At 43.4% G+C, this 19,098-nt stretch overlaps 1 protein-coding gene across 1 annotated transcript in view; it reads left to right on the forward strand.

The window, feature by feature from the left end:
* Positions 1-565: 565 nt before the first annotated feature.
* LOC127045143 (uncharacterized) overlaps positions 566-19,098 on the forward strand; it is a 1,042,790-nt gene continuing 1,024,257 nt past the window's right edge. Inside the window, exon 1 of the mRNA XM_050940873.1 lies at positions 566-3,072. Within this exon, the coding sequence (XP_050796830.1) occupies positions 782-2,974 (2,193 nt within the window). The 5' untranslated portion in view covers positions 566-781 and the 3' untranslated portion in view covers positions 2,975-3,072. The remainder of the gene's footprint in view (positions 3,073-19,098) is intronic.

Consider the following 19,098-nt stretch of genomic DNA (forward strand, 5'->3'; position numbering starts at 1 on the left):
TAACACCCCTATACTGCCTGTCAAAAAGCCTCCTAAAAAGGACGGAGACCCTGTTCGTTGGCGCTTTGTACAGGATCTACGAGTTGTTAATCAGTATGTGGTCCCTCTTCATGCAGTAGTTCCTGACCCAGCTACTATCATCAGCCAAATCCCCTGGGATGCTGAGTGGTTCACTGTTATTGACTTAAAATCAGCTTTTTTCAGCATTCCTGTGCACCCAGACTCTCAGTATCTCTTTGGTTTCACCTGGGAGGGACAAAGTTATGTCTGGCAACGACTTCCTCAAGGCTACAGAGACAGCCCCATGATTTTCAGCCAGTGCCTCCGCCACGACTTGGAAGGTTTCACCAGTCCGCAGGGATCCACACTGGTCCTATACGTAGATGACATCCTATTAGGTAATCGCGAAGAAGCTGCCCTCCGCATCGATTGTAAGGCACTTTTATTATACCTACACACCAGAGGCCACAAGGTAGACCCTAAAAAGATTCAGTGGGTCTCACAGAAGGTCCGATATCTGGGCTTCATGTTAACCCCAGAGGGAAGACAGATGGACCCAGCCCGCATAAAGACTATTCAAAACTGCCCTCTACCGAACACCAAGAAACAACTTCGAGGTTTCTTAGGATTAATTGGCTTCTGTCGCCCCTGGTTGCCGTCCTGCGGGGAGTTAAGCAAACCGCTCCACCGACTCACTGCTAACCTTGCTCCTGACCCTTTGCAGTGGTCCCCGGACACTATTCAAGCCTTTCAGTTACTGAAGGACAGTGTGGCCTCCTCCATGTCTCTCTGCCCCCCCAATTACAGCAAACCCTTTCACCTTTTTGTCCACGAGAGGGGCGGAATTGCTAGTGGTGTCCTTACCCAGCTGAGCGGGCCCCACCATTTCCCGCTTGCTTTTTACTCTCAGCAAATCGACCCTGTCGCTCAGGGAACCCCATCCTGCACCCGGACTCTGGCAGCAGCTGCCCTGCTGATCACAAAGGCAAAGAGCCTAACCCTGGGTCATTTTACCACGGTTTGGACCTCTCATGCCTTGTCAGCCCTTCTGCGTAGGGGCACAACCCAAGTCTTTTCGGCCCATCGTCAGCAACAGCTAGAGGCCGAACTCTTAGAAGACACTAACCTAATTTTTGAAAGGTGTGGACCCCTTAATCCAGCTACCTTGCTTCCTGACCTGCCAGTCCTCCAGGATCAGCACGACTGTGTGGAAATAGTTTACAGCATCTTACAGATAAGAGACAACCTGTTTGACGTGCCACTGGACAACCCCGATTGCATCCTCTTCTCGGACGGAAGCTCCTTCTATGTTGATGGCAAGCGTTTCACTGGTTATGCTGTCACCTCTGAATGGGACATTCAAGAGGCCGCCTCACTGCCAGGCAACTGGGGAGCCCAAGCCGCTGAACTCTATGCCCTGGCCCGAGCTTGCCAGTTGGCTGCTGGTAAGACCGTTACCATTTTTACTGATAGCAAATATGCTTTTGGAGTTGTGCATTGTCATATCCACCTCTGGAAGTTTCGAGGTTTCCAGACAGCTGCCGGTAAACCCATTCAGCACCTCCCCCTCATCCACAAGCTTTTGGACGCCCTCCAAAAACCCTCTGTCCTGGCTGTAGTTCACTGCCGGGCCCATACTAAAGATAGTAGCCCCGTTACCCGTGGGAATGCCCTGCCTGACGCCTCCGCCAAGAAGGCTGCCACCTTACCTTTAGCCATGCCCACATTGGCTATTGCAACCTCCTCCTTTACTCCACCGCACCCCGTACCAGTACCCGCTGCTGAACTACAATCGTGGGAAAGCCTCGGGGCCACTCTGGTCAAAGGGACCTGGCTTATGCCAGATGGCCGAGCCTGCCTCCCTCGCTCCACATACCCCGTGGCAGTTCGCTGGCACCATGATAAAGGGGGTCACTACGGCACGCACGCCCTTGTGGACACTATCGCTCGCTTTTGGTATGCTCCAGGCATTCAACCCTATTGCCTATCAATAGTGAAAGCATGCAGCACATGTCAGCGTAATGGACCTGCTCCGCCTCTTAACAAAATTAAGGGTGGAAGACCTCCGCCTGCTGCTCCATTTCAACATCTTCAAATTGACTTTGCAGATATGCCAAAGGCTTTTGGGAAAAAGCACCTCCTTGTTTTGGTTTGCCCTCTGACTTCCTGGGTCGAAGCTTTTCCTACTGCTAATTGTACTGCTGCCACAGTGGCGAAGATTCTCCTTCGAGATATTGTACCCCGTTTTGGCATCCCTCTTGTGCTCGACTCAGATCGCGGACCTCACTTTACTGGTCATGTCCTTGGCCGTTTAGAACAAGGACTGGGCATTTCACACTCCTTTCATACACCCTACCACCCCCAGTCTAGCGGGAAAGTTGAGCGTATGAATAGGGAACTTAAGTTTACATTGGCTAAATACTGTCAGGAAACAGGATTAAAGTGGCCTCAGGTACTTCCCTTGGTCCTGTTTCACCTTCGTACTCGCCCAACCCGCGCATTGGGATTATCCCCCTTTGAACTGCTCTATGGACACCCCCCTTTCAAAGGCGGGGCGCTACCACGTGCTGATGTTTCACTATTGGGAGGGGATCATATGACCGCGTGTCAGTTTCTCTCCCTACAGGCTCGCCTTCGTACCCTTTGGAAAGCCTCGCAGTTTTCCCAGACCGTGCCGCTGGAGGAACAAATCCACCCGTTCCAACCAGGGGACTTCGTCTGGGCCAAAAAGTTCGTTCGTGACGACACCCTCCAGCCAAGGTTTACTGGACCCCACCAGGTTCTTTTGACAACCCAGACTGCAGTGTTCCTGGAAGGACGCAAATCTTGGATCCACCACTCCCACGTCAAGCCAGCCGTAGTGGACCACAGTGACGGACCAGCAGCTCTTGTCACCACTGAGGACACTGCCTTCGACCAGTGGACCAGCTTACCTCTCTCAGACATTAGACTTAAATTGACTCGAAAAAAATGAGAGGACCCTTTATTCTGACAACTGTATGGTTTTTTTTATGCTTTTTTAGTTTATTTTCTGCTTATGAAGATAATGCTTTTATTAGATATTCCCACGAGGTTAAAACTCGTATTTTAGGAAATAGAAGTGATTGCTGGGTATGTACTCAATTTCCAGTAAATGCAGCACAGGGACTCCCCTTCACACCCATTCCCCTAACCACTGCTAATATGACTTGGATGCCACCGACTAGAATAAAAGATCCAGTCCAACCCAATCTTACATGGGACAAAACAGGAGTGCCAATTAACAAATATCTCAGGGTAACCAATCAAACAGGATCACTGTGTTTTGTTAAAGAAAAAGGGTCAACTTTTGTGGGAACAAGTAAATGCAACATATATTTTAATGGCACCGCCTTTAGTAAAAATCTTGGCTTCAAGCCTTGCGCATCCCACTTATCCCATATGTGGATCCCTCACCCCGATCCAACCTTTTCAACTTTTTCATGGAGGGGCAGGTTTTCAGAGTCAGTTTTTAAAAAGCCCTGCTCAGATCTCGAGGGTGTCCAACTAATTGTTAAAGGATACACAATTGCCTTCTACAACTGCTCAAGCAGTACTACACTGCCCTTTGAGGACAACACTACCAAATTGTGCCTCTGCAGTTCACACAACGACCCCTCTGCGTTACCAGGGGAACAGTGGTACAACGGGTGGTGGGTTACCTCCTACTTTGAGAAATGGAATATCCAAAACGCATTATATGGAACATACTGGGTGTGCGGGCCCAAGGCTTATTATTTTCTCTCCCCTGATTGGGCAGGGTCATGTTATTTGGCATGGCTAGCACCGCCTTCTCGCATCTCCCTCACTCCCCCTCATTTTCCCCACGTTCGTAACATCCGTGAAACTGACAGAGATATTAATCTCCGTGATGGTTTGTCCTGGCAGCGGTGGGCTGGTCACACTAGCTTGAAGGGTGCTATCATCCGCCTACAGGGACTATTAGAATCTTTGACAAATGAAACTGCAACCCTATTTGAAAATCAGGCCGGGGAAATGTCCCAGCTGCGCCAGTTAGCTTTGCAAAACAGAATGGCTTTAGATATGATGTTAGCAGCCCAGGGAGGAACTTGCGCCCTCATAAATGAAGAATGCTGTGTTTTTGTAAATGACACCTACTCTGACACTTTTCAACGTACCAAACACCTAAGGGAAATGGCTAAAAACTACTCCTCTGGCCAGCCACCTTATGATTGGTGGGGAGCCTTATGGAATTGGCTGCCCGGACTTGGGTGGGTTAAAAACCTCTTGGTGGGTGTTGTTGGGGCCATAGTAGTCCTTATAATACTGTGTTGCTGTATTCAGTGTGTCCCCTCCCTCATAAACTCATGTAAGTCAGTTTATTCTTTTCCCACTTCAGCTAAAAGCCTTACTCTCTTCGAATTGGCCCAGGCTGAAATTGCCAAGCGGCCCTTGAGATCTTGAAATAGGGTGTAGCTTTTTGATTAATAGTTATCTCAAAGCTACAAATGGAGGAATGTTGGGTCTAAACTTTTGGTGAACTTTGGGGAGCCAAAACACACCCAGACTGGCCGTCTCTGCATAATCCTTTCTGAACCCTTTATCGAACAAAGCACTGACCTGCAAACTACTCATGACACCCCCTTTATTAAGTAGCCATTAGCCTTTATCTCTATGCATTTACTTGTTAAACTTGCTTTTCCTGTAAAATATTGATTGATTATGCATGACCATTATCTTTTGTTAATCACTTTGTTTACTTCTGTGTATAAATATTGATGCTCACCCCTAATAAAGGGGCCACACTTAATCTAAAGCTTTGAGAGCTAAGGATAGTGTGAGCCCGTTGATCAACGCATTGGTGTCTGGTCTCTGACAGAATTGTGTGCCCCATACCAACTCCGCACGAACTCGGGTGCTGGAGAGGTGAGTGAGGACTTGCTTTATTACCTAACACAAACACACCATTAAAGGTCCCTTTAACCTTGTATTAAAGATGCAGAAAAGGACCACTTACTGTTTGAAAGGCTTTAATTTTAAGCAGTTCTTGTTTCCTTTAGCTTTGACCATCTTAGTTGGTAACATCTCTGTGGGGGAAAGAAGTGGAGATGAGCTGGAGTTGTTGCTGCTGCTATTAAAGTCTGATACCATTTCATCTGAGATGGTGTTTGGGATTCAGCTGTAGCCAGTGGAGTGGCAGAGTTATTTGAGTCCCTCTCGGGCATGGTCTGGTTAGAAACTCATCTCAGGATTAGGATGACAAAGGCTTAGGGTCACAGGAGATGAGTGTGGCATTTTGCTTCAGTCAGTTCTTCCATCTTTGAGGGGGAAAAAGTCTCTTTAAGGACCCAAAAAGGGAGTGAGGGTGGAAGAGCTTGTGTCATTTGTCCACCAGTTAGGCCTAATATACATTTGGTTCATTAGTTTCTGATCCACACCATCTGTTTTTAACAAGGATCATTTCAACACAATCTTAAACAAAGAAGTCCTGCTGATTAGTTCAATAGGTCTCCCTTACCTATCTTTTCCCCATCAACACTTGTTATAGGTTGTGACATTTTATGAAGTTTCTTATACTTTATACTTCTGAGCTCACAATGAGAGTGAATTTGTAGGCCAATCACCAGAACAGGCCTCTTAAGACTGAGCTGAAGCTCTGATGAACTCGTAACCACAAAAACCCCTAGGGTGATGTGATGTTCACTAAGCTTATTAGCATGCATGTAGGTTTTTATTATTTTAATATGTCATCTGTAGTGCTTTTTACTTTAAGAATAAAGTAGAAACTTTAACTTAAACTGGTTAAAAATAAATCAGTCTGAGGGGAAAGCAAGCAGACTGGTCAGCAGGGAGAGAAACAGGCCTCCACCCAGAAAGGCAACAGATGGGGAGCTGCAAGCTGAGAATGGGTGCCCTTTCTGAACTGCTGAGGAGAATACAGATGCAGTTGCCCTGAACTGTGACAGGGATGTGGCAATAGGGGGGGTGAGGGGACACCTTACATGACCTAGCTGATACCTGGACCTCAGACTAGCTCTAGGTTTAACCATAACTGATGTGCTACGTAAGAAAAGCCTCACTTCAACAGCAGGAGCATGATGCATTGCAAGGAAGAATGAGACACTGTGGCTAGATACTCTTAAATCCTTAGGTTTTAAATTAGATCAAACAAGAATATGCAGTAAATTAGAATGGTAGCTGGAAACTTTTCTTCAATTCCTGCATGCTTGCTGACTAAATACCAAACAGTCTTGTTTGCCTTCATCTTGAATTTAAAAAAAACAAAAAACAAAAACAAAACACCACACACACAACCCTCACCACAAACAGACCTTTGGTCAGGTGATTCTAAATAAAAAAAGGAAAAATTAAAAAGAAGACAGATTGTGAATGTGTGTAATACATTGGGGGGGAGGGATACCTCAGTGGGTTGAGCATTGGCCTGCTAAACCCAGGGTTGTGAGTTCAATCCTTGAGGGGGCCATTTGGGGAACTGGGGCAAAAAATCTGACTGGGGATTGGTCCTGCTTTGAGCAGGGGGTTGGACTAGATGACCTCCTGAGGTCCCTTCCAACCTGAGATTCTATGATCTATATTCCACTTATGTTTATTCATGCTAATTGCTACAACTATCTTGCTGTACATATTGAGGGTCATGTAAATAGCAATATTCAAAACAAAAAACTATGGGATAGTGCATTAATAATTGTTGTACATTATCTTTCACAGGATCTTACAACTACTTTGTATTTCAACAGCTCTTTGAACAGGAATCTAATCTCTCTAAATTAATTATATAAAGCAAATAATTAAACAAAGGTTGAAAATTGTACAGCTGCTGTGGTGACACCAGCATCTTTTGGAAGCAGCAACACTTGGTCCTTTTGCCATATGTTCTATGCACATGGTGGAAAGATGGGGTGGGGAAAAGGAAAGGCTACTCAGGATTGTCTACACCACAACGTGGGATCGATTTAAGATATGTAACTTCAGCTATGTGAATAGCATAGCTGAAGTCAACATACTTGAGCGGTGTCTTCACTGCAGTAAGAAGACAGCTGACGCGCTGTCGACTCTATTTGTGCTCCTTGTTCTGGTGGAGTACCAGAGTTGACGGGAGCATGTTCAGCAGTTGATTTATCGCATCTATACTAGATGTGATAAATTGACCCCTGCTGGATCGATCGCTGCCGGCCAATCCAGTGGCTAGTGTAGACAAGCCCTCAGGGACATTGAGAACTTTGCAAATGAGTATCAGGATTTTAACCTATCTGTTATGCAGGTGAGAGGCAGTGGGGCTATCAGATGGATGTTCTCTGGACAGCCTGTGTGTGTTAGCCAGGGCTTACTCCACTGTACATCAGTTAGAGTTTCTATAGCATCTGAATCGACTCGCATTGCAATCATCAGACCTGGAGCTCATAAACATGGATCAATGGTTTGTGTGTGAGCTGAGGGATTAGGGTTCCTGCCTAGTCAAACAGAAAAATATTTGTCTAACAATGATATAATTTCTGGAAACCTGAGAGCTATCATTTAATTTTATATTTATTCTTAATCTGTGTAATTATCTGGATACTGGTAGTCCCTCTAAAGACAGAAACTAGCACAAATAGATTGTACATGTTAGCAAAAAATGGTCTTTTGCCCCAATGATGATTCATGGGAGGTTTTTAATTGTTACTTTGAAGTTAAAATAACCAGCATGCAGACGAAAAAAAATTGTAGCCATATCTACCTGCCTTGGAGTCTATATGACCACTCATTTTCACCATCCCTCATGTTTCCCATTAGTACTACCAGGATATCACCCTTTGCCTCATAAAATAAATTTAATTATGATCTGCAGTCTACCCTCTTTATCTATACCATTTCCTCAAATTGCCAGCATTTTATCCCCGGTAAGACTTCCTGTGGGATATGTAAATTAATGCTGCAAGTGTACTCACACACTTTACACTGGCTTCATTAACATATTATACCACGTGTAGAACTGACCCAAACCTACAAAAACACAAGCAATTTTGCACGGTCATTTCTGGTGTAGATGCAACATTTGCACAGCTAGCAGAGAAGGGCCTATCTGAGAAGTGCTTGTCTGGTCATTAACACTGATCAGTAAAAGTGACCCACCCTATCAAGTCCAAATGGTATTAAATACATACATCTATTATAAGAGGGGGTAGTTAGTGCTCAAGTGATATCATATCAACATGCCCAACATTGCTTTAAATCTAGACTTTTTTGTGGAGGCGGGGGTTGGATATCTTAGTTGTTAGTGCTTTCCACTGGGCCACCAAAGGACTTGTACAGATGTTATATTTGGATTGTAAATCCTCCTAGACAGTGACGGGTCTTTTGTGTTTGTACAATACCCAGCCAAACACGGCCCCAATCCTAGTTGTGGCCTTTTGATGCTAGCACAATATAAATTGTTCTATTCCTAACAGATAATCCTATCATAATAGGATATTTAATCTCATAGCAAAGTGGTGTGGCCTCCCTCAGACTGACAGCAAGGGAAAGTCAGATGCCCTCTCGTGGTTGGATCCAGGATGACCTAGGCTCCATGCCAGAAGCAAAGGGTGGGACAGGAACAGGAAGTATAAGAGGTGGGCTCTGCAGCTCAGTTGAGTGGGAGACAGATGTTTCTAGCCTGTTACTGGAACCTGTGGAAGATTTGTTGTCTCAAGGACACATGGTAGGTCTGCTGGACATGCTGAGGAGCCACTGGCAATGTATCCTAGGGAGATGGAGGATGACCCTAGGGGTTTAGGTATACCCTAAGGGGAGGGGAGGAAGTGGCTTGGGGCACCTGATTACTGTTTGGCTATGGTGCTGGCTGATTCTAGGTCAGTGTGTTGTGGCCAGATCCCTGCTGATCCAGTAGCTCTGCCACTGTTAGGGCCCTGGGCTGGGATGTGGAGTCAGGTGGGCCTGTGTCCCCCAACCCCCTGCCATCCTACCCCTGGGGTGGCAGCCTCCCCACATCAGCCCAGGAGGCCTGGCCAAGTCTGCTGAGCTAGGACTGTAGATGGCTTGTGGTGGGCTCAACACCTGCTGATGCCCTAGATTCTTTATTTGGTGCCCTGCCCTGGTTGAGGGCCTGGGCCCCTGAACTACTTGTGGCTATACCCTGCCTAAAGGTTGGAGCCAGAGACTCTAACTTCCCCCTTTACTTAAACTGTTTCAGGAGTGTCCAAAAGGGGTGTGGTCTCCCTCAGAGATGGATAGTGAGGGAGAGACACCTGTCTAGATGCTTACAAATCTATATAGCCTTTTATATTGCTGCTTACTCATTTTACTGGTAAAGATGGTTACACATAAGCTGTTTGTTTCAATGAGCTTCTCGCTTCCCCCCCCCACCCCAACCCTATATCTAATCCTGAAATGAAGTCAAAATGTAGTCTTTGTAACTTCATTATATTCATCATTCGCCTAGCAGCAAACTGATGTCTTCACTACCTAGTAAAATGTACTTCAGGGAACAATGCATGTTGTCAGGGCAAGGGATGCACAAGTTGATTTAATAAGTCTTTCCATCTGTAATTTCTAAGATTCTTCCAATGAATTATGACTTCACTCTGAGAACAAGCAGAAGAACAAGCTGACTTGTAACACGAAGAATATAGAAAATTATTAGCACAGGAGCTTTCTATTTTTAGAAAAACTTTCCCACCTTAAATTTAAATAAAGAGGGGCAAGGATGAGAATACATGGTCATACGCAAAAATGTCTCCTGAAGTGTTGACCTAAACAAATGTGAAGATTATGCAAATTGTTTTATTACTGATTTAACTCAATAAGTAATCTGGAAATTAGTAATTGATTAACACAACACATCTGCCTCCTGGTGGCCATCTGTAATAATTTGAGAGAGAACTTAGAAATAAAATCCATCTGATGCTGGAAAGGGATGCCTGAACTAGAAAGGAGGAACTGGGGAATTTGGGGGGATGGAGAGAAGAGGGGAACTATCAAGACTTCTTAAAGCAATAAGAACAAAATATTGTAAGCCATTTATCTCTTGTATGTATTCCTTTCCCTGGGTCTGATGCCTTGCCCAGAGTTTTTTTTTTTAAATAAGTTTTAAAAAAATGTATTCTGTCTTGGACCATTCCTAAAAAAGTTTTACTTATTTCCTCAAAGGAAGAAACCTTGGCATCTAGCTTAGGTAGCTGTGCTAAGCCAGTATCCTGTATGATTCCTGAACTGCGAAAAGGGGTGCCCGCAGAATTCCATCCTAGATTCTCACAGATTCTCTAACAGCGGCTCTACTCAAATGGCTTTCTTTGCCACTCTCCTAGCAATCCTGTAGGCTTTATGTACAATGCTAATAGCAAGTTAGGAGCTGGTTTTGCAATGTAAGATCTGAATATCTCAAAGGCTTAAAATAAAGTTTACTATTGCAATAGTTGAGAGTAATGAGACTTGCCATTGGCAGGTAGTTTAATCCCTGACTGGTGATAAATACAAAGTACCATGAGAAATTCCAAATAGCAAGCCTAGAAGACAGAAGTATTATTACAAGAGGATACACAAGGGTGCTGATAAAGGACTGATCTCTATTGCCTTATCCTAGTCACTGGACCAGAATCCAGGTTACAAAAGGGTACATATGTTCCAGACACCAAGTAGGGGCCAGTATCCATTGACTCCAGTGACTTCAGGGGCACAATGCCCACAAGAAAGCAGCTACAGTTGGGGAAATGAAGTAAAAAGGGAGGTATGTGAGTGCAGAACAAGAAACTAGGTCATTATAGTCATTTATTTAAGCATGCCATTGTATCAGAGGTGCTCAGTATTACAGGATTTAAGAGAAGCAAAATGTGCCATTAATTGGCTTACAAAGAAAACTATATCAATAGTTTCCAAACATGTCCCAACAACATGAGAACAGCAATTGGGTACTTGTCATTGTGCAATGTAAATGCAAAAGTCTCTGCCGAACCATTTATTTCCCCCAGGCTGAACCAAGTCATCCAAACTAATACTAACATCTACTTTGGATCCCTTCCACTTTCTCCACCTGCCTTGCCAAAACATCTGTTGCTGACTCATGCACTCACTTCAGGATCAGCCAGGTGTCTTGCCTTTTTCCTCTACACAGAAGAGGAAGAGGCATTTATTCTATTTACATCACAAAGACCAAGGGTCCTGAGCTTGAATGTTAACCTCAAGTGGCAGAAACAATTTGTACAGGACAAGAAATCCAAAATGGAGCCTCTTTAATATAGGTTGGCCACCATCAACCTCAGGGAGCATTCAGTTTTTCTCTGGAGTTTTCCATTGTTTGTCTCCGGTCACACACACAGTTTGAGGGCCACTCTTAGGCCACAGTATAATACCAGTACTTCTCCTTTTATTCAGGTGTGGGCCTCTTCCATTTAATCAAGATTCTGATGATAGTGACTGCAGCTCTGGAAAAGTTTAGGATTGCAGGTGAGCACCTCTCTAGATGACTGGCCAGCGAAGGGGGTGTTTGCGTGGAAGAGGGAGATAATGTACCTTTATTGTAACCCACAACCAGTATTTCTTCAGCTCTGGTGTTTAATGTGCATCTGACACACATGCTTTTACTTATGTTAGAAAATGTCTGGTCTTGTCAAGAGTTCTGTCTGGCACCCCTAAGGAATCCCTCCTTACACTGTGTGTAATGTGACCCTATTTTCAAAAGTTAGACACTTTTTGGAGATATGTCTAAGATTTGAATGATCATTCAAAAGAGAATGTCAGATTGGAGAAATGAGCTTTACATGGCAGCCACTGTGTTTTAACAAATTCAGAGTCCCCGAAGGTTAAAAGACTGCAGTTTGACAGTAATGGTTATGCTTTCTATCAGAGTGTCCCCAGATGTTATGCTTTGCCTATTTTCTTGGAAGATAAATGTCTTATTGAACTGTTACAAAAAATAGGCACCAGTTCAGCAGGGTATTTGAGTATGTGCTTAATGTAATGCAATGGAATTGTTCATAACTATGCACATATTTAAGTACCTTGCTGATTTGGGACCCTGGTTATTTTTGACACTTCAATAATCTAGAATATATTGTATGTAAATACAGAAAGCTGAACACTAAGTAAAAACTCCCAGATATTGACAGTGTGACAAATAATGGATTTTAAATAGTTCAAGATCTTCTGCTTAAGTAATAAACTTAATACTCAAGGACTCGCTGGAAAAGGTAGACATTCACCATGTGTGCTGGCCTTGGTTCAAAGTCATCCCACATACTTCATTATAACACAAACAGCAGCAAAAACATTTAATGTCACAGCAGGAAACTCTGCAAAATGTTATCAAATATTCTGCTGAAAATGTCATAGGTTCTGCTCCTTTGGGGAATTAACCAGCATCATACTTCCCTAGAGATTTTTTTTTCAAAAGACTAAATGCCTTGTTTACTCTTGCATACAATTGTATTAAAGGCCTTAGAAAGGCAATTGTACTGATGTAGGAACTGTACAAATATAACCTAACATGCTGCTTCTATCGTTATTAGACCTGCAGATACCTACTTTCATGTCAAGTATTCAAGCCACCATAGAGAATCCTACTAAACACTCACAGCCTTGTTGGCCTCTCCTTAAGAGTATATTAAATAGTTTCTCTCTGGAGTTTTGTTCTCCTCTAAAAATACTTCAGTCCATGTCATGTGGGGGGCTGAAGTCAAAACATTTGCGCCTTATCATTTTCATGTAAAATGGACTGCTTTGGTGCTGAGGATTTTAGTGCATAACTAGCATTAGTGTGTAGTGGATTTACCTTAACATTTCAGTAACCTCAGTGCCTGATTCATCACAGCACTATTCCAGTTCTGCATAAGTGGAATTCAGTGAAAGACATTACAGGGGTGATTCGGACTCTTGGTGTTTATGCACTCATATCTGCCAACCTTTATTTACACAATTAACCTCTATGCATGCCAGGTCCATAGGACTACAGTGTGACATCCAAACTATTTCTGCTGGTCTGGAAGCATGTACCCATTTTACTTGTTTCACCATTATATGTAAAGGAGATATTGCTTAAACTGGTACGAACACTTAAGGTTTAACCACTATAGTTAGTGCTCATGTGAGTAAGGACTTGCACGTTGGGGTCCAATCTTATAATTTTGTCTGAAGTTTTGTTGGACAAATTATGCCAGGATGGCTATTTTTAACAGTGAGAAACTTTTGATCTTAATGACATTTGGACACTTCCTCCTGCAGCCCAGGTGAGTGCCGCAATCACCAGGCTAAAGGTTATAAGTCACAGTTCCTCTTCTGGCCATTATGCAACTCCACCTCCCCCCCCCCCCTCCCAAAAGTCAATGTTTCAGTAATATCAAAATGAACCATTTTGTTTCAACTCTAATGAAACATTTTGATTCAATCAAAATATCTGGTGCACTCAACATGAATTGGCCAATAGTTTTGGATCAACATTTTTTCAGTTGACGAACTAGTCCCTGAAATTTTTTTTGCCTAGTTCCACTGCCATAATGGATTAGACTACCAGGGTAATCCAAACTAAATGCATGACAGGTGAGTGTCCATCAGTTAATGACACTGATTTTCATTTTCCATCCCATGCTTTACAGACTAATTTCCCCTCCTCCCACCATTTTGATTGGTGTAATGATGCACCTTGAATGGGTGGAGCAGAGGAAAAGTAGGGGGAAATGGTCACCCCAGGTCCTGCCTGCCTGTGCCCCTGCCCAACCCCAGGCATTGCAGCAATTGCTCCAGCTCCTGCTTTCACCTCCAACATCCCACATATGTGCAGTTAGTGCTTCCCTATTGGAGGAGGCATGCCCTGCCCCCACCACTGGCCAGGACCTGATTGGCTGTTTGGTAGATGAAAGCTAATGGGAAGGCTGTAACTTGAGCTGGGTGGCATGGGGCAGAGCAGATCACAGATTAGCTGTTTTGCACTAATTCTGTGGCTGGGGCGTGAATCCCCTGTTTCCACCATCCCTGGACTGGTGCTGTATGCTTAAACTGAGGTTTTCACTGAGGTCTTCAAAATGACAACTTTTTTCCTTGATTGATAACTTATCACAGTGTGACTAATTCAAATTATTCTTTTCACAATGCACTGATCTATATTTGTCATAGTGTTTCATCTGCTGTTTTGCTGCCCATTCGCCTAGCTATTTTAGGTCCCTCTGAAGTTTCTCAGTCTTCTCTAGTCTTGCACTGCCTAAATAATTTGGTGCCATCTGCAATTGTTTCCATCTAATTTCTGTTTTCTAAATCACTTGCTTTAGACAGCACCTGTCCTGTTACTGATATTGTGAACATCTCACTGTTAGCCCCTTGCTCCGTTCATTCATAGTCATTATTTTGATCACCATGGTAGAACTTTCCTTTTCATCCCTTCGCTACATAGGGCCAGATGTTGGTCCTGGTTAAGTCCTCTTTGCACTACTACAGTTGGACAAGGGGAGACTTAAAGCTGCCTATATCATGCAGTTGAGGACTTCTTTAGCATGGCAGTTGAAAAGAGGTTGTTATAGCAGAAGACTTGTACCTCAAGATCCTTTAAATAGATAAACAAATCCCATAACAAGATGGTAGAGTTCATTCTCGGCATTAGAGACCAGTGTGAGCTTAAGGTCATTTGCTCACCCCACTGTTTCAGTGTAATGGGGATTCCAGGCCAAGGAGGGTCTACGAAGGCATTAGGGGAAGACTTGGAGCATATTGTGCCCTGGCAATCCTGGTAGCATATTTTAGAGCATCCCTCTTGCCACTAACCATTCTCTGTGGCTGGTTTGGACATTAGCTGTCCTCAGGATCAAAAGGGATGGAAAGGAAGTTTAAAGCCACCTTTTCTTCCTCCTCTCCCTCAACTGGAGGGAACACGAGTTCAGCACAACCCAAATCTAACTCTTGGTTTCCATAATACCCTCTTGTCACAGACTGTCAAAGGCTTTTTGAAGGTCCAGGTAAATTATATCAATCAATTCTCCTTTATTCACTATGTTGTGGACATTCTCAAGGAATCCTAGTAGACTGAATGAATGTGTGTGTGGTTTCCCCTCCCGCCCCTTCCTCTGTAAAAAGCTGTGCTCCCTTCTCTTTTGACTGCTCAGCTCATGTTTATTACCCAGCATTTTCTTGATGAAAATGCTGCAAAGAAATCACTTAATTTCTTTGTGGTGTCCTTGGTATCTAATTCCTCCTAAGTAGCACAGTAGATCTGAATTTTCATTTCCCTGTTACACCTTTTTTAAAGAATCAGAATGTTTCTCTCTCTTCAAATTTCCTCATCACCCCATTTTTCTATCTTGTATGTTACCTGCCAGAGTTTACAATTCTCTCTCTTGGCCTCCTCACTTGGATTTCCATTTTTGAAGGATACCTGCTGAGCTCAAACATCTTCCCTCATCATTTAACCATCTAGGTGGGGTGGTGTAGCCTTCCTCATGCCACTCTGGTATGTTACGCTTAAATTACCCTCTGACTTCAAGAAGTTTAATTTCATTGCTATTGATTTCAAAGTCTTTCTAGCCTGTTTACTTACTTTTGTTTAATGCTCCTCCTTTTCTAATGTCCTATTTATCTAATGAACAAGTATAGTGCAGGAAGGGTCAGCGCATGCTTGGTCTCACCCCCTAAGAGAGCGCTCAAACGTACAGGTCAGATTCTGTTACCATTCTATTCTCCATTTATTCCAACTACATTCAATGGTGGTGGTGGTGGTAGTATTTTTGTGATGTGGAAGCTTGTCTGTTGGGACAGCCAACCCATTTCACTAAACAGACAGGGTTTTGGTCACCATCACAGCATGACTGGGCCCTGGGATTAAAGTAGGTCCAATGCCCTTGTGTCAGAGCAGACACTCCCACTTGAGATAGGAGATGGAAAGTGATGCACAGACTGAAGCTGCAGGGAGAGAATGTCTCCTGCAGTGGTCCCTGAGGAATGGAGTTGGGTAAGACTCCTCGGCTGAAAGTTGAGGGTTTTTGGGGGGAGAAGGCAAAGACAGTGGGACAGGCCATGCACCTTCCTGCTGTCTGAGCAGCAGGAGAAAGGACAGTGCCTCAGAGGAGAGCTGTGCCCAACTTTACGACAGGGTGGAAGATATGTGTGGGGTTTTATTTATTTTTTTTGGTAACTTACAGAACAAGCTACCAAGGAGGCCTGTGATTGGATGAGAGACTCAAGTTATTAAAAAGAATGAGGCAACCTCTGGCCATAAGGTGGTGTACAGGAGGCTGCTACAGTCACTAATGGCCTGTATTAGATATAAGAACCAGTAAACTGTTGGTGGAAAAACTCCCCCTCCCATTGCTACTCTGGAGCCATCCAGTCCCTCACTAAGGTGATATTTTATGTATAATTATTTTGAATGGAATGGAACAGTCTCAAATATGGAAAATTGGTCCAGTCAGCAACTACAAAGCATGCAACAAATGACTCAGTCCTTATTTTTTCAAGTTCTACAACAGAAAAACAGGATAATTAGACATTAAGGGGTGACAGTATTCGCCTCATTCTGTCTATTTTTAGTTAAGTGTATATGCTTGAATAAATATACCCTGTGAAGATATGGGATGTTGAGCCCTTGATTTCACATATACAGTGCAGTAGGTATTATACAATCATACCTGCCTAATGCATGTACATGAATGGTGAGGAGGCAATTTTGTTTTAAAATCTTTCCAAGCTGTCAAATCACAGCATGAGAATGAAATTTAATTTCTAAGAACTGTTCTGTGAGGCTGTACCCTTAGGAAATAGGATTGTCAAACAATTAAAAAATCAGTTTTAATCAAATTGTTAAATTTCAATTGGTATTCTATTAAAGATTTTTGGATGGTTTTCAAATATGTATTGTGTAATTGAAATCAAAAGTGTACAGTGATCACACTGCTCATTTTAAAAAAATGTTTGTTTAAATTTGACTGAACTCCTTGGGGGAGAATTGTATGTCTCCTACTCAGTGTTTTACCTACATTCTGCATATATTTCGGGTTCTAGCAGTCTCAGATGATGACCCAGCACAGGTTTGTTTTTAGGAACACTTTCACTGCAGAATTGACAATGCAAAGTGTACCAATGTGAGATTTCTAAAGATAGCTACAGCAAGGTTTAAGAATCCGAAGTGCCTCCCAGAAGTCTGAGGGGGATTAGATGTGGAACATGCTGTCAGAAGTCTTAAGAGCAACACTATGATGCAGAAACTATAGAACCTGACCCACCAAAAAAGAAATTCAACCTTCTGTTGGTGGCATCTGACTCAGATAATGAAGATGAATGTGCATCAGTCTGCACTGCTGTGGATAGTTATCAAGCAGAACCAATCAGCATGGAAACATGTCTTTTGAATGGTGGCCGAAGCATGCTAGACATTCAGATGCCCCTTCATATCTGGCATGTAAATATCTTGCAACATCAGCTACAAAAGTGCCATGTGAACATCTATTCTCACTTTCAGGTGACATTGTAAATAAGTGGGCAGCATTATCTCCCGTATATGTAAACAAACTTGTTTGTTTTAGCAATTGGCTGAACAAGAAGTAGAACTGAGTGGACTTGTAGGCTCAGTTTGACATTCTTTGTTACATAACTGCACTCAAAACAATCTACATTTTCAAGTTGCCCTACAGTACTTGTTGTTTCAATTCATCTCATACATTTTTTATAGTGGAAATATTTCATCAAATATAAAGTGAGCACTATATACTTTGTATTGTGTTGTAATTAAAATAAATATTTTAAAATTTAGAAAAAATACAAAACTATTTAGAATTGCAATTGTTTCACAGGGTAAATAACTGATTGATTAATGGTGATTAACTGAGTTAATAGTGAGTTAACTGACAGCCCTACTCAGAAATATAAATGTATTGTATGTTAAGTGAAGATGTTGCATGCAGCCTTAATGCTCCACAAATACCAAAACAGTAGGGTAATCTTTTTTGCTACAACTTGCTTACTTGTAACCTCACCTACCACAATCAGAATTTGTTTGTAACCTAGATGACACTTTGCCAGGGACTGATTAATTTTGGTTACTTTATTTACAGGAGTGAAATGAGTGCTTGTAATCTAAGGCTCTAAGCCCCTATTGAGCAAAGCACTTCAGCTTTGATCTAACCTCCCCTGAAGCCAACAAAGATTCCCATTGACTTAAATCGGCTTAGTGTAAGGCCTTAAGCAGTTGTTTAAGCCCTATTGAAGTTAAAAATTACAGAAACACAAAAAGGCCAGACAAACACAGGAGATCAGGGTTGGAGTTCTAAGAACAACTTTAAAGCAGTAACTTGTATAGGTTTTAGTGCTGGTGTCTCAAACTGTGGGTCACGACCCCCTTTTAATGGAGTTGCTAAAGCTTGTGTGGGCCCTGGCACTAGCAAGTCTGAAGTCCAAGCCCCACTGCTCAGAACTAAGGTTACATGCTCCCTCAGCCAGGACAAAAGCCCTTGGGCTTCAGCTTTGCTTCCCCGCCATGCAGGGCAGCGGTGCTTGGATAGACTCGGCTGTTGGTGTCCACCCCTCCACCACCACACACCCTTATTGCGGGGTCATGTAATTTGTCAGAAGGGGGTCATGGTGCAATGAAGTTTGAGAACTGCTCTTAGTGTAGTGTGGGCTTGAAATCACTCAATACCAGCATGCTCTAGTACATTGGAGCTGCTCTTTGGGCCTGTACAAGAGGGGATGTGGCCATAGCCTAGTCTCCCTACTCCCATTAAAGTGTCTTGTGCTAGAGGGATGTGAATGAAAGGAGTTGCCTGCTCAAGACACTACAGTTGTGCCTAACTACTGTGCATCTGTACAGCAGCTGTGTACAACCTGATCCTAAGCCAAATGGACTCAGCAATCTTTTAGTGTCAAGGAGCTTTGCTACTTACTTAGCACTGCTTTTTAGGGCCCTGAGCAAAAGCAGCAGAATGGGCTTGCTTCCAAAACCCTCAGGGTGTGTCTACACTGCAGGTGGGAGAATGCTTCCCAGCCAAGATGCATGGGCATGTGGTAGCTCTGCTTGTGGTAGCATGCTAAAAATAACAGTGTGGATGTTGCACAAGAGGTGGCTCAGTAACCACCCAAATAAAAGCCTGCCTGTCCCCATGGGTCCTTACTCAGAGGGCTGGCCCATGCCACAACACCCACACTTCTATT

Source organism: Gopherus flavomarginatus, chromosome 2, assembly GCF_025201925.1.
Source record: "Gopherus flavomarginatus isolate rGopFla2 chromosome 2, rGopFla2.mat.asm, whole genome shotgun sequence".
NCBI lineage: Eukaryota > Metazoa > Chordata > Testudines > Testudinidae > Gopherus > Gopherus flavomarginatus.